The sequence below is a fragment of the Nipponia nippon genome, unplaced genomic scaffold, assembly GCF_047370975.1.
Source record: "Nipponia nippon isolate SJK-2023a ecotype South Korea unplaced genomic scaffold, ASM4737097v1 scaffold_6, whole genome shotgun sequence".
Taxonomy (NCBI): Eukaryota; Metazoa; Chordata; class Aves; order Pelecaniformes; family Threskiornithidae; genus Nipponia; species Nipponia nippon.
The window spans coordinates 70,772,487-70,789,232 of NW_028262380.1; the positions used below are offsets into that span (position 1 = coordinate 70,772,487).

General features: G+C 39.3%; 1 protein-coding gene across 1 annotated transcript in view; it reads left to right on the top strand.

The window, feature by feature from the left end:
- Positions 1-16,746, top strand: part of SLC7A11 (solute carrier family 7 member 11) — a 113,469-nt gene that overhangs the window by 26,065 nt on the left and 70,658 nt on the right. The window contains exons 2-3 of the mRNA XM_087736048.1: positions 5,556-5,647; positions 11,126-11,208. Coding sequence (XP_087592174.1) covers positions 11,196-11,208 — 13 coding nt within the window. The 5' untranslated portion in view covers positions 5,556-5,647; positions 11,126-11,195. The remainder of the gene's footprint in view (positions 1-5,555; positions 5,648-11,125; positions 11,209-16,746) is intronic.

Sequence of the window (16,746 nt, forward strand, 5' to 3'; positions counted from 1 at the left end):
TTTGAAAGGCTTTATTTAATTGTGTAGTGTTAGAGGGTGATTTGCTCTTTTCCAGTATTTGTTTATAGGGACTTTTATTGCAGGAAAGTTTTTAGTTGTTGGGTTTTTTTGGTAGGATTTTTTTTTATTCACTTCCAGAAAACTTTAAATGTGAAGTCTTGTAAACTAACCTGTATTTTCATAAAGTGATAGGTAGGATTGCAGACCTCTATTTTAGAAATGAGGTATAATGATCTGTAGCTGTGAAGTTAACAAGCTGTCAAGCATTGGGCATTTAAAAAAATGAAACTAGTGTTTACCCTTAACTATGCAGAGATACTGAAATACAGGCTTTGCACCAGTTTTCAAAAAGTCCAATTCTGCAGTACAAGGGGCATTTATTTACATTTTCTTGTCGCGTATTTTTTAATATTATGAATAATATATTTTTTCTAGACACGCAAAATATAATTGAACCTCGAATACATGTCTGCAAGCATTCTGACAGCAAGTAGTCATTATAAATAGTGCATTAGTGGGCCTCACTTGAAACTGAACAGTATCAGATTGTTTATATTCAACAAATAGGAATAAGATACTGTTTCCTGATATGAAGGAGCATTCCTTGTGAAGGTGGCTTTGCAAGCAGAGCTGTCTGGAAAACAGAACTTACTGTCCTCAGTGCAGCACTCTGCTGGTCCTGGGTCCCAGATTAATTTTGCTGTGTTGCTCTCTGCCGCTGTCTGTCCATATACTGTTGGTCAGTATTTGAGTCTCAAGTTGTGGAGTTTGTGTGTGTACGTGGGTTTGTTTGGGGTTGTTGCTCACCACCGGCTCGGGGATCTCCACCCAGCCCTCCACTGGACAGTGGGAGTTTGCCCTTTGCCTCTTTGGCTGGGATTAATTTGCTCAAATGTAGACATCTATGGGGTGTCTCCATCTGAAGAAACTGCTAGGCTCCGTTTGCAGTCAATAGAAAAAAGGATGAATGTCTGAAGGCAAATATGTGAAACAGGTCAGATGACTGTGGCCCTAAAAATGCCTTTTTCTGTGCTGTTTATTGACGGAGCCTATGGTGCAATCTACAGTTGAACGTTAGGAAGCCTACCTTACATGACCTGTCAAAACTTAGTCATCTAAACCTAAATGTTGGCAGTTAAATATATGTTTTGGGGAAATTCAGAATGGTCGTAAACCCAGGAGAAGTAGTAGCCTGAGGAGGAGAAAGCTGTAAATATGAATATTCACCTACTTGAGGTCAAAACTTGCTTGAAAATGTTGGCCTTTCTCAGTTTACCATCTTGTAAAGTATAATAATACCGCTTTTTAATTGCAAATCATTTTGTGCTCCTCATAAGGTAAACCAGGCCTACAGGCACAGTCATATAAGAAATAGACCACCAAGGTATGCCGAGTCTTACTAGCTTTGCACTGGCCATTAAAGATAACTTGATACAAAACCTGAAGTATTAATCCTGATTTTCATGTGTGTTACCATCTATACCTACAGGACAACAGGATATTAATTACTGCAATAGCTGTTTCTGAATGTACCCTTATTCTGTAAAAAGAATATTTGGTACCTCTTTCCCTTCACTTTCTTTGAAAGTGTGTGTATGGAATTGGTCATAAATATCTTCACCTAAAGAAAAAGGCTGAGGGGTAGTCTCTTTCAGGATGTGTCTGTGGAATAAGATTTGCATCTCTGTGATATTTACATTATAATGCAGCTCTTATGTATTGACCTTTTGGCTCTGGGCAATGCTAAAAATGCTGAATTGCCTCTTAGATGCAAAACAGCAGCAGTGTCTCAAATACAAGCTGAAAGCACATAACTAATAAACGATCGACTGTTCTCTGTTAACAGAAGCAGTCTGAAGCCCTTCATCCAATTTAAGTGATACCTGTAATAGAAGTTCTCAGTTTGGCCATTGGAATCTAAATTACGCAGGAGGAAAGCACGTTAAAATGGTGAACTAATACAGCTGCTTGGGACTGCAAGAAGGAAAAATTAATAAGAGACCATGGGATCAAGGTTGGCTAGCTGTGATTGAAAATTAGAAGTGTTGAGCACTGTGTGATTTCTTTGGTGTAAATGGAATGAAAGCAATTTTGAAAGCTTAACAAGTCTGTCTCCCTGTTGCTCTTTGTAATTCAAAGCAAGTGTCTTTGCTGGTAATTTCTGCCAGAGCCTCCTGAAACCCCAACAGTTAGGGAGAATAATTCTGTTTGTTTTCTAAATTCTAATCTTTCTTCTTATTCCTTGTGAACACAGGAGTCAGGGTTAATTTAGAGAGGAAATGCGATTTGAATGTTATAAGCAGTGGCATCTAGGTAACTTGCAAAGGAACCCTGCAGCATGCCCTGGAGTCACGGATCCCCTTTCGGGATGCCGGGGGAACCTGCCGCAGCTTCTGGCTGGTCCGGGTGCCTGGGTTTCCTTTTGGTGGAGTTGGGATGTGGTTGGACCACGGGCGTGGGTGTGGAAGCTGCAATTTGATTCTTTAAATGATGCCTTTTTCTGAAGTGCCTTGCAATGCAATCTGTCCCAGTCTTGTCCATTTGATACATAAACTTGAGAATTAAATATACTCTAGCTCAAGGGCTGTCTAACTTCCATCTGCTAAATGCTGCATGCTTTTTTGGTATGTTGTATTATACAAGTGTAGGAAGAGGAAACCTGACCTTTTTCCAAGATAAAATATTGAGTGTCCCAGTGCCAATGGACTGTGATGGATGATGCAGTATCAGGAGTAGTACTGCTACGAGGAAGGTTTTTACAAGCTTACAGTTTGCAGGCAGTGAAAGACAGATAAAAAAAGAAGTGATTCAGGTACTGAACTGCAGTAGGCACCTATACCGGCTGACATAACATCTGTATGGTTGGCAGATGTGGTACAGGATCTGTGGGATGCCCATGCCCAGCTGGAACATCAGCTGAGGCAGGAATATAGCTGAAAGCATTGCAAATGGACTAGACATCAGTGGCTAGGCATGTGAATTTCTCTTAAGAGGTGAGAATTTAACAGTGACGCCCTGGCCCTTCTGCTTTATTAAGCTCCTTAGTATGACAGGTTCTGATCTTCTCTTCCCTTACTGGCAGAGTAGTACTTTGTCTGCTAGCGCTTGTTTTAAAAAGTGCTTTGGCAAGGCCAAATTTGGGGATAACATTTTGGCTATCGCTATTATAAGGGAAGGATTAGCTGGGTTGACAGATTTTAACTGTAGCATAATTCATACTCAGAACTCATAATTTCTGTAATAAAGAGAAGATTTTCATGTTGTATTGGTTTTCAGTTCACAAAGAGGGGCTATGTGATCTTTAAATTCTTCTGTGGCTTTTCTTAAGGTGAGTGTAAGTGAATAAATAGGCAAACATCACAGTGAGGTTTCCAGAAGTTGTTTAAACAAGCGCCTCTGGTTCCATGGTATATCAAATCTGCCTTATGAAATGAGAGCTGCTACGGCTGATAAAAATGTAAAAGCTATGGTAGAGAAGAAAAGGTGGTAAGTTACCTTAGTACCTATGCAATAGTTAACTGCTGACCAAGAACTACTGTCTGCCGCAGAGGGGTAGTAGTTTTTTGAGTGCATGGCCAACACAATCATTTACACCTTTGTATAGTCAAAGCAAATCATTCCATTTTATTTTCAGAGAAAACATGTAAATTTATGCCTATTTTCAAATGAATTATTTTATATTGAAATAGGAACATCAAACATATTGCTTCCCTAGATATAACATCATTTTTCCCCTTAGGACAAGATGAATGTACAGAAGTGAATGGGAGATGTGAGCTCCTCACTTCATTTCCAGCAGTGCCTTAAAAGATAAGGATTTAGTCTTGCAAGACTGTAAAGCTGGGTGAAATTTTGCAGTGAAAATGGGGGAAAGAGGGGAATCTGTGACATAAATAATTCGTGGTTTTGGACAAACTCTTACTGTGAGGGCTCCTGTAAGGCACAATGTGGCCTAAAGTAATCACACAGGAAACTTCGATATGTGAGGGCCTTATGAAAATCCAGTTAAATAAATAAAATACAGTTAGAAATGCACTCCTAGACGTAGTAAGGAAAGGCAGAACTACTCAGGTAAGAGAATACTACTTGGAATAATACCTCAGTAATTCTGCTTGCTGATTAGGGGGGCATTTATTGGCAATTGTTGTTGTGCTGCTTCCCGCCTGCCCCCCCCGAACCGTCTTTGTACTTGCTAGTTTTTCTTTTTAATTAGCTCTCTTCTTTGGTCCTAACATGTAGGAGAATTAAACAAGGCTCTCCAGGCTGCTAGTAAGATCAAAATCTGTAAAATGAAATGGAAGATGGAAACAAAACTTTGTTTGAACATTAAACAAAGAAAAATAATTATGATGAAGATCACAATAATGACTCCTCAATTACCGCAGCAGTCTGGCCATGAAACTACAAAAAGAAAAAAAAGAATCCACACTAGTATCTCTTATTTTAATTAAACTGTGTCATTTTTAAGTGTTGCCATAAATTTTACCACCAGGTTTATAAATCCTGACTTTGGGCCCAAGTCTGATTTCAGATCAGGAGGTGCTATGTCCACACAGGTTTCCATGGATTTACTTCAGAATAACTTTGATGTGGGAAAGGACTTTTGCCTCTTGTGTAGACCAAAACAAATATAATATGAAGAAAGCAGCAGCTGCAGGAAAGCAACTGCAGAACAACAGAGTATCAGTGAGCCTGGATTTTAGGTGCTACAATTAAACTTTTTCACTTTATGTACCTTTCTGTACTGTGTCTATGGTGATGTTTAGTTGCTAGCTAGGAGGGGGTGTGTAGACATGAATAATCTGTGAATCCCAGTGGAACTGGGATGTGCTAGGAGCTCATAAGCTCTGCCTGGAGCCCAAGAAAGGCTATTTGTAAAATAAGATAGGCAATATTAAGAAAAACATACAGTAAAATTTGATGCAAGTTGTCCTATTGGGAATTTTTCTTCTATTGAAAAGTTTTGAATTTAGAAAGAGAAAAGTTGTCCCCAAGACAGTCTAAAGACAATACAGTAATTCCTTTAAGTGTTTACAGTGTCTTCCGAGAGAAAAACCTCATATTGGTGTGCTTATTTTAACTTACCGAGTCTCCACGGCATAAGGAACGGCTGAGCTATACAAAGTTAACTTTGACCACCCCTGAAATGCAATAGTCTCTGAAGAGTGCGCGACTGCATTGACAAGTTTCACAGAGGAAATGGAGAAGGTAGGAAGGGAGGGGAGCAGGGGGCCCGCAGGAGCGGCTGGTCCTTGCAGCGCAACTACCTGAGTAGAAATTTAATTAGGGCGCTGTCACTGACACAGTTGATTTTATAAAGTTGCTACCCGATCTTTATTGATCCTAACTGGACTCTGAATTTATTATTCCTTTGAAAGACCAGCTGTTTTATGTAATGCCTGTGATGTGCTTTTTGGAATAATCCTAGGTGGCGGCTTTGGGATGGGGAAACGCTCCTGAAGCATATTATGATCTTGGGTCATTCATGTAGATGATAGATGGCTTCCGTTTTCTCTTTCAATAAGACACTGTCTTTTCTCTTATTTTCATGGTAGAAAACTGCCTCAGTGAAGAGAAGTTGTTGGTAACTCTACAACAGGTTGGTGGAACGCGGGAAGGTTATCTCTTGGCTCACCGTATCCCTCAGGTATGCAGGCAGTATTTTTTTCAAAAATTGCTCCTGTGCCGCAAATGCCATGTTTGCGACCTTGCAAAATGAAAGAAGGAGTACATACTTGTTCATCTTCAACAGGCTTTCACTTTTGCAGTAACAACCCAGCAGTCTTGCTGGGTCCAAATTACTGTCTCTGGGCACCATGAAAACTCTAGGGGCTTCACTTGTTAAATCAACCCTTCAATGAATATACAAGGAAGTTGCTTTTTTTTCTGCAGGTATTAGACTAGCATGTCCATTTAGACTGGTGAATGACCTTTATTTTAGGAAAATTCTTATTCTCTACAGGGATTTTGTTATATTTATGCAGTAACTTTTACTCATATAAAGCTACATTTAGTTTTATGCTTTTTTTTATTTTTGTCTTCTATTATAAGCCTGCTAATAGAAACTTCAGACCTGTACAGCCTCCTCTAATTTTGTGCATTTGGGAATAATTGGAATTTTTCCATCTTTACCTGTTGGATTTTAAAAGTGACACCATCTTTCCCTTGCATCAGTGCTGAAAAAGCATGTTATAACTGAGGTGCAACTGCAGGCTTGAGTCATGACTTAATACCCACTCCCATCTCCTGTTATATTACCAGAAGAATAATGTAATTGAACTATAACATCATTTCAGAAACTTATCAGTGGGATTAAAGGGAGACCAGACATATTTTAGCTAGTGTGTGACTTTCAGAGATACTTCACACATTGCAGAAAGTTATTAACAGGTTATAGCAGCTATGAAATGTATTTTAAAGGAAAGCTAACTGTATAATTATTTGGCTTTGATGAAGCTGCTGCTGGTGTCAACTGTCTAGCACTAATCTCAACACTATTGAAGCAGAATGTAGACAGCTTTAAAGTCTTCCGTTGTCCTACAGCTAGAAGTACTGGTGCCAGTATTGCCTGATACCACCGTTAACACAAAAAAAATAACTGCCTGCCATACTAAAAATAATAATAACTTCAAAAAAAAAAAAAAGCCCAGCCAAGCATATTAGAGACTTCACTGTCAAAAGCTATCCACAGCACACAAGATTAGAAGTACTTACTGCCATGTCCTCGTTGCAAAGGTTGTGCTTTAGCAGTTTCCTATTCAGCAAAAAACCTAGCATTGGCATCGCCTACCATAGCAGCAAGGTGACCGCACAGCTTAGCCTTTTGCTCTGGTCAGTCATATGTGGCTAAAGATTCCCTCGCACGATGGATTTTTCCATGTCTTTTCTTACTGTAGTTATTACAATTTTACAGTTGCTGAATGTTTTGACCTCAGTTGCAGCCTAAGCTGATCCTCTGTCTTTGCATTCTATTCTGATATTTTCCTCTTCTTTTGGCATACTGCTGCGTTTGGGGACACAATTTTAAGGGAATGTGACCATGACAATTAAATGTTCTTAAGATTTCCTCCTAGGCTATAAATTAGCGAAGACATTTCTATGAAAAAGAAAATATTAATCTTAACATGAAGTTGAGGTAAAAATAAAAAAACCAGCGTACAGTATTATTTAATTACCTGTAAAGATGATGAATAATTCCATAACATCTTCATTTGGATTTTAAGTATGCTTGAGTGTGCGATGGACAAAGAAGTGCTAACAGCAAAGTTGGAACAGCTAGAAATGCTTCCTCATGGACCTCAAATCTTTTTGACCTGACATTCACGAGATGCCATGATATGCAATTTTCAGAAAAAAGACTGGAGTATGAGGCAGCTGTCAGGGGAGAGTGAGGAGTGCAGGCATGTATCATGTTATGCTCCAACCTTATAAAATGTCCATCTCCCACATTTATTCATGTAGAGAGTTTTCAGCAGAGGAGCAGTACAGAAGCTATGCACTGAACTGTAGACTTTAAATGGAAAATGCTGTCTGCTGGCCTGTTTTATGTGTTGTTGTTAAAGTAGGCTTTAAGCACAGGAAGAACGAAGCTTTAAGCAGAAAATCTGTTCTGCAAAGTAATTCTGTAAAAACCTGAGGAATAAGGTGCTAGAGTTGTCTCAGCTTCTGTTAGGTATTTGGGGTCATGTGTGCTGTTCTTAGGGGAAAATGAAACAAATTCATTTTTTACATAAAATCTTGCTAGCCCTGCACAAGTGACATGACTCAGGAAGACATGCTGGGTTGTATGGCCAAACTGGTCAACAGGTTTGTTTAACAGGGTGCTACTTGCTGTCCACATACCAGTGTTGTCTCAGATCCTGTGTGTACTTGTGCAGCTTCTCCGAAGTCAGCGATGTTTGCGTTGACTTCCGATGTAATTGGTGGCACGCTCTGAGAGCAAGGGGCTAGCGCGAGCAGAACTGTTGAAAGAAACAGAGCCAAGGACTCTTTGCAAACCTGGGAGCTGGGCAATGTGTGATTGCATATACGAGATCAAAACATTGGCTGTAGAGTAGAAATGGAGCTCCAGCTCTTCATAAAGCTGCAAATGGTAATAAAAAATGTATTTTTGGAAATGTTCAGGAAGGATATTCTGAAGCATGTCATTGGATATTCTTCCTCTGACCTCTTTTATGCATTGAGTGAAAGTCTCCACTATTGTTCTTCCTCAGTAACTGCATAATTTTTCTCATTTATGAGAAACATAACAACAACAAACATAACAACAACATCCTGGGATGCTGCAACTGTAGTAATTCATAAGACATCTCTGTTCATAGGTGGTCTTTGCTTAGACTAATTTTTTTCTGGCACTGTATTGCCCCATACTTCAGTATTACTATGACTTTAGAATTTTTTTTCTCATAATTCTTACTACTTCTGTGCAACTTTGTCCTGTTTTACTCTGTTTCCCACTTCACCCATAAACACAGCAAAGGGCATTAGTGTTATTACAGTTCCACTGGGTATATTGTAACTCAACAATCCTCCACCTTGGAAAGACCTCTTTTTCAGTTTTTAATCCGTAACTGAACTTTCCTTTTATTTTTCTTAATTACTGAACTTACTTTTTTTGCATTGAATGCGAAAAATCTGTAAAAATCTTTTTGAAACTCTGAATCTGAATCTACCTTCCAGCTTCTGTTTCTGTTTTAGGAATTCCTTGCAGTTGTCTAGAGGAGGAGGACAAATCTCACGCTCAGAAATTTCTAGTGAAAATTCTCGTGTAGGCATTTTCATGCTGTCTACAGCTCAAATGGTTGTCATCCTACTAATCTTAAGTAGTGTAGTGTTGTGTGTTTATATATACATATATATCCTATATAACGTACCAAGAATTGAATGTTTTGGTAGAATTTTGTGCACACGTTGGGTTCATAGTCTAAAAACAAAACACAGAGGAGACTAACTGCAACAAATTTATTATCTCGGCATCTACCCACAGGGGTAAAAACCCTGCAGTTTTCTGATACATTGCAATGTTTCTTACTGTCACCTCTTGTTTCTCTGAATACATCTACGCGCTATTGTGAAACTCATTAGAAAGCTGGGCTGTTTTTCAAAGCTAGCTGCTCCCTTGCTTGACTGGGGCAGAGGCATGCGGCAGTAAGTTGTTTCTTCTGTGATTCTTTATATGTTCCCAGGGTCTGCTGGTCCCAAGTATGAGCAAATTGTGCCTAGCCATGCTTATATGGGTAATGATATATTTTTTTTGCCATCCAAGGGCAGCTTCTTGCATTTTTCTGCCCTAAACAAGATTTTTCTGCCAAATTTTGTCCATCACTATGCCATCATAATAACATAGTGTTACATTTGTGTAGCTAGAGAGAAGCTTGCTGTAGATTGGATCTAGCATAATAATGTCTTGGCATGTGCTACAGTACACACAATTACTTCAACTGATAGTTAACGTCCATGGGAAAAGCTTTTCCTAGAGAGATGGAGCTTAAAAATAACCAGTGACCTCTGACTCTCCATCTGGCTGCACTTGGTTTAAAGCTGGGCTGTGTAATGCTAGATAAGCAGAGGAACTACACCACCTTTTGTTGTGAGAGCCTTTTATGGCCCAGAAGGATTATTTGGATGTGTCTGAAAAGCAGAGGAGCTCAGGGACAGGTCAGAAAGACAAGCACAGGAGGGGGAAATGATGCAATTTTCTCAAGTTCCTCTTTTCCCTGTAATAGGTGTGCCCTCCAAACCCTTTTCATCTTTTCCGCTTTTCCCAGTGTTGTTTCCTCAGTTATCAACATTTTCTCTGCCCAAAGATACGTCCATGCCAGCACATTGGGCAGACTACTGGCTTTACTTTAATGCTAGGTGTTGTTACGTGGATGGGTGGTCGTGTTTCTTGTTTTTGTTATGCTGCCGTTATCTGACCCTGGAGCATTGTAAAGGGGCCTTGTAGCAGATATACTCTGCTGTAAGTTTACCTCACCTAGATGACTCCTTTTACCCTCCTTGAGTGTTGTGGGGTAGTGCCTTTGTTAAAACCCTCATTCTGCTGCCTCCTCATCTGAAGGAGCTTGCAATTTATCTCTCTTGTTGATGCACACACACACACATCTTAAATGGGTTGGTAGGTAATCATTATCTTGAAGTGGCAGGCAGTAATTGCTGTATTAAAATTCTATGTAGCTTATTTGCTGTGCAGGACTGCAGGAGAATTGCATGTACCTTGCCAGCAAGTTGATTAGAGATGCCTTAGGCATCATCTTTTCCAATTTTTAAAAAATTAATCACGCATAGTTTTCATATTAACTTAGAATAGGGCAAGGGGTGAAAACGAGACAGTTCTTGCAGCATGCTCTGCATGTTCAGTGTCTTTTTATGAGCCCAGTCTCACCCCTGTCTGCGTCTGATGACCCATACCTGAAAGAAGAAAAGGAGAAGTATTGTAATGAATCTACCTTCTCCAGGCAGGGTTTCTATTCCTCATAGAAAAGATGCAAATGAAGAAAAAAAAAAAAAGTGGGAGTTGCTGAGCATTGATGCTGACCTTGCCAGCACTGGAATGGCTATGGTAACATACGTTAGCATATGTCACGATGTTAACACGGTGAAGGTGGAGACGTTGTCTAGCAGAGGTGCAGAGTATTTGCATAGTACAAAAAAAATGACAAATGACATAACCTAAGCCTGCAGAAGTACTCAGCTGTTAGTGAACCTGTTTCTACACCAGGGATTTTGCTGTCTTTATTTGGGTTGACAAAATTCTCCTCTCCACTGCCAATGGCCGTAGTTGTAATGGCAAACCTTGTTGTATAGACAGCGTCCTCTCAAAAGTATAGGAATTACAGCAGTCTAAAGAGCTGCTTTTGCATGTCTAACAATGTTTTGGGGGAAGAGACAGAGGCTAACATGGCCTTTAGTAGTCACCTGTCTTTACATAGCTGATTACAACAAGTTCAGTGAAGCAGTGATGATCTTGCTCAGCTTCCCATGTGATGAGGAAGTCTTTGGCTCTGGTCCATCAGCAGAGCTGGACAAGGAAGCATGTTGTACCATGTGGCTTTATTTTCCACAGCATTGGACCCAGCTGGGTTTTGAGAACTGACTGAGTCTTGTTGATGTGTTTATGCTACAGATGGGAGCGATGCCTGCCATGCCAATGAACCGGTGTGGATGGACAGTGGCACCGGAGTAGCCACAGCAGCATGAATACCCGGGGTGAGAAGATGCCTGTGTGTGCCTGTGTACAGAGTGGTCTGAGGAATTGCTGTTGTATTAGGTTGGTTTACATTTGTAAATTAAAGACCCAATCCCTGCCTTAAAGGGTTTGCAGCCTAAGTCCTACTGAAATACATGGGACTACTTAGCAGATTAAAGTTAAGCATAGGAGTCACTGGGTAGGCAGGGGGACCTGTGATGTTAGCTGTGAATACAAGAAAAAGGAAGTGGCAGGTGGTGAAAAGAGAAGTCCTAGGATCCTCCCATGGTCCACAGTCATTTGGAGACTACAGATTGTTTTCCTCATTTTAAAAGCAGAGTGAAAAATTCCCTCATGTTTGTTACTCACATGGGGGAAGTTTTGAGAAAATTACCAAAAGTTTACATTAGAAAACCTGATATATACTCTAAAATAAGCCCATTTTGCTGTTTATAATTCACTAATCTGTAACGATTTTCACAGCAGTGATGCCACAAGCACAAGATTATGATGAAAGTTATAAAAAAAGCAATAGAAGCAAATTACATATTAATAATGGGCATATTGAACCCAACAGACAAAGGAGGGTGGACTGCTTTCTATTCAAAACAAATCAAATTGCTTGATAGCCATGTAAAAATAAAATGATTGGTACCATCAGTGTCTCTGCAGTTACATGCTGAGATTAGTCAGTGATTATTTCATTGGATGAGATTCTGGAATAAACGTAGTTAAATCACATAGACCCAGCCATGCATTTCTTTCTGTACTGCTGTGCAGAAAGTAAACGTAATGATGGCTTCCCTTCTTCTTTCAAGCAGCTTGTGTAGTACGATAAATAAATTTACCATTTTGCTGGTTACTGCTGCCAGCTGGTAGAGTTACTTTTGTAGTGGAGGTGGTTTATATTTTAAGGTTCCACATTTTCTTGATGGTTCATGACAGAGGTTGTTGTGCAGCCAGCGCACATTTGTTTGAACAGCTGGATGCCAGAAACTGCTTATGGACCTTCATCACTGTCTCCTCCTTCAAGAGAACGTGAAGCTGAATTTTTCTTCCTTTTAATTTGGTTTTTCTGTTTTTCACATGTAACCTACGTACTGGGAGTAACAGTAGAGTTACTAATTTCAGGGTACAAATGATACTTGCTTCAAAATGAAGATCTGCCAAACTTACTTTGATATCCATGAAATCTGTCTGAATGCTTTTTTTTTTTTTTTTTTAATTTGCTATTGGATATATATTGGAAAAGTTCATGGCTAATAATCTGCTGAAGTGGTGCTTTTTATGTCTAGAAAACTCTACCAGAATAAGCAGGAGTTTAAGATCTCTGTGAGAACTAAATAGCATTGAAATAGTTAATGCCTTAAACACAGCAAACAGGTATCTCTTGAAGGGTACTATGTGCTCATTAAGGTCTGAAATATAGACAGACTCTCTGATGTGAGGTAATTGAACAAAGAATATATGAATTATAAGAAATGAAACAACTATGGTGGAAAAAATATGGATTATTTTATTCTGACATCCAAATTACCCCATTTTTGGAGCCATATCTGAGAGTAGAGTTGGCCCAAATCAAGTTCACTCGCAAAAGGGCATGAGAGGAAGATATTGCAGTAAAGCATTAGTCTGTTGCTTTATAAGTATAGTGAGATCAGTCTCTTGCTGTACTAATGTACCACTTCTTCCTACCTACAGCTCAGACTGGCTCAGCCAACTTTGTACTTTGAGAAAGTTTTACTGAAAAAAAGTGAAATACTACTTGATTGAGTTTTTTTCTGGGGGAATTAGTTTGAAATATTTAAGCACTACAAAGGTTTCTGACCTAAATGAACAGTGTAAGAGACCCAGGGGTCTCCTTTACCTTTGGCTTTTTTTCCACCTGGAGAAAACTTAATGTAATAGTTACAACGTGCTATAATCTGTCTCTCAGAGGTCCTGTTCAGAAATTTATCTTCCTCATCTTTGGCATTTAAATCTGACCACTACTTCCTGAGGAATTTAAAAGGGAAATGTTGAGATGTTCATAGTTTAAGTGCGTACAGATGTCAAATTGCTTTGTGAATGATATTCAACAATGTTAATGGAAAAAAAAATCCTATGATAGAAATTAGTGAAGATCAAGATTTGTTGGGGTGTTTTTCTTTTTTCATATGTTTCCTTAAAGTTGTTGAAAAATACATCTTAGAAAACTTCCCTCTAAACTGAAAGCAAGGAATTTAAAGAGCACAGTGTGGGTTTTTTTTTTTTTTGAGTGGATGGTCTGAAATGAAAGAAAAAATTTCCAGCACAAATAAAGAAAACATCTTTTTTTCTCCACAGTTCAATTATGTCTGAAAAGGACTTATGCAAATTGATGGTGGAGACCTGTTCTGGCAGTTAAAATAGTGATAATTCAGATGCAACTTTTATGTCAAGAAATCTTGGAACTGCATCTGTAGTTAACTCTTTGTAGTCTGCAGGTGGATGGTGTTTGTTGGGGAACCCAATTTGCCAGGCCTTGAAGAACTGCTGTGGTGGTGGCATTGAGCTGGTGTACAGCAGTTAATGAGGTAACCAGAAATTACTTTTGTTGTGAAAAGAAATGTTCCTAGAAGAGAAAGGTGTATAATACTGGCTCAGTATTAGTCACAGACCTCTGGTCTCACTTTTTTCCCTTAACTTTTAGTTGAGTGTGCACCAAGGGAACTGATCAGATTATCATGGAAAGGCTTCAACATGGAGGAGTATACAACTACTTGATTAAACTACTCAAACTTGGGAAAACGGTGAGATCTGTTAGTTACAATATTTGTTTCTCCAATTTTCTTGCTGTACTCAGCCAACATACTGTGTGTGAATAGTAATTCTAGAACTGAGCCAAGCTGTGATGTCATTAATGTTTTGGAGATGTAGATGAAGATGAAAGCTGGCCAGCTGATGGGACGAGGCTGCACGACGTCCAAAAGCAGCAGTGCTGCATTCTGCCTTCATGGAGATGTCACTCTGAAGGCTGCCTTTTAGTGTGATTCACACAAAGCATTTCTATTTTATTTCTGTCTGCAGTGGCTTTGGATGCTAACCCAAAGGTGTTTTTCTGACTGAACAGGTTTTGTTGATATACACACTGGGGACAGGAGAGAATGCAGAGATAAGCATGCAACAACTGAATTGTGTAAATGAACAGTTGTGACCCTGAGTTGTTCCAGTGGTTCTGTGATTTAATACTCTCTGCTTCGAGTGAGATTTACTATGCAGTCTGCATCCTCAGAGTCTGTAGCACAAAATTTCGTTGTGCTAGATGCATCTGTTAAATGACTTCTAGCTTCCTTTATGCGTTATTCCAAAAGAGGGAAAATACATAGAAGGGGGGGGGGGGGGGGGGAACCCAACAGGTTTTATTGCAGGATAAAAAGGAAGAAGGATTAAAAAACTGGAAAGAAAGAAACTGGCATTTGCAAGTTGGCTGTTCATGTTAATCCTCTTTAACACACACGTGACTTCAGCTGGAAAACCTCTTGCATTTTTCAATCTGTTGTGGAGCAGTGAGCTTAGCGACAGTCATAAGAACCTTTAAAAATCTCTAAGCAGTTTCTAGCTCCTCTCAGTGTCACTCTCTGACTCTGTAGGCTGGCAGACCAGACTGGCACTTCTCAGAGACCTAGAACCAAATGATAAATACTAACCCTGCTTCTGTATATTTCAAATAGTCTGTTGTATCATGACTAGTGGTTCAAGGAGCAGCAGAGACAGTGTGTGATGAACTGACTGCAACCCCCATTCCCTGTCCCCCTGTGCTGCTGGAGGGGAGGAGGTAGAGAAATCGGGAGTGAAGTTGAGCCTGGGAACAGACGGCTGGGGGGAAGGTGCTTTTAAGATTTAGTTTTTATTTCTCGTTACTCTACTCTGATTTGATTGGTAATAAATTAAACTAAATTCCCCAAGTTGAATCCATTTTGCCCGTGACGGTAATTGATGAGTGATTTCTCCCTGTCCTTATCTTGACCCAGGAGCCTTTCAGTATATTTTCTCTCCCCCTGTCCAGTTGAGGAAGGGAGTGATAGAGCGGCTTTGGTGGGCACCTGGCATCCAGCCAGGGTCAACCCACCACAGAGACTTAAACAGAATTTTTAGTTTCAAAGTGGAATTTAATAATTTATAGCACGTGCCATAAAAAAACATACCTTGGAATTCCCTGGTTTCTGTTGTCGAGATATTTCAGAGGAGCTACTACAAATCCTGAAAGGACAAAGCAGAGCATGGTTATGAAGGCTTTCCCTCTTGAATGACCATAGAGGTAATAAATTAAAAGAAAAAAAAAGTAGTACAATAGATCATTTTGTTTCTTGTGTTGTCAAAGTTGGAGTAGGTTCATACATTGTTATTCGCAGTGCTTATCCAGATTAATTTTAGATGTCTCAGGAAGCTGGATTTTACTACCATATATGCCCAGAGCTGCAGACACGGGGTTATTTCAGTTGTTTTTTCTTTACTGGGAGGTATCTTTAATGGATTATCAGGAAATATTGGCTGACTGAGAACATTTTCACAAATAATTATGGCTTGTATGACCTGACAGTATGGAGAAGCTGTATGACAATGGTTTTAGACCTTAAAATAACACTTTGACCTTTCACAATTCAGAAGAAAGACCAAAAAGCTAGAAGAGGAAGAAAATGGTCAGGCTTGGTCTCCCTGTCGTCCCCGCCCCCCCCCCCCCCCCCGCCATTAATTTTTCTGTATTATTTAAACCTAAGAGCTGAAAAGAACAGCTGACTGCCTGAAATGTTACTGTATGCTGAGCTGGAGTGGAGTTTTTTTCTCTCTTTTCTGGTGTCATACGGTCTTTATTTTGCTGAAATTTTTAACACAGTGATACTGATGATTCTTCTCATATTGAAAGAAATGAGATATGTAACAGTCTGGAAACACCAAACAAGCCATTTAGCTCTTCACAGATCTCATAAATTACGAGAACTTGGATTTTGCTGTGTATAAGTGCTTCAGTTATGTTGGTTGCCAATAAACATGGTAAACCTATAGAAACTGAATTGAAGGGTGAAACATAGAGAATATATCTGAAAAGATCTTTTTTGCATGATAATTGTGGGATGAGATGTCATGAATATGTATGAAGATGTATTTTGTCATACCAAGGTATTATCCTTAAATCAAATTTTGATTAATCGATGCCAACAGACTCTTCTTCCTACTCGATTTCCAGGTCCTAGCTAGTATTAATGAGTGCAATGGCAATTTTAATACTGTGTTTTAAAAATATAAGTGTGTCAGTTATTGTGTCATGCACGGGTTCTTTGTTAACTCAAAAGGTCATCCGTAAAGTTCACATGTGCATGTAAATTTAAAAGAAATTTATTTTTTCTGTGAAAAATGATGCAGTGAGAGTGATTAAAAAGCATCCTGGAAAGTGAGACATCATAAGCAGAGGGAAAGCCCTCTGGGAATGTGACCCTGAGAAGACTGGGAACCTGGTCCGCAAATCCTACTGCCACTAAAATTCTGATGGCAGGTAGTAAAACTTGGTACGAATGTTGAATTGTATTTGAAATGATTTT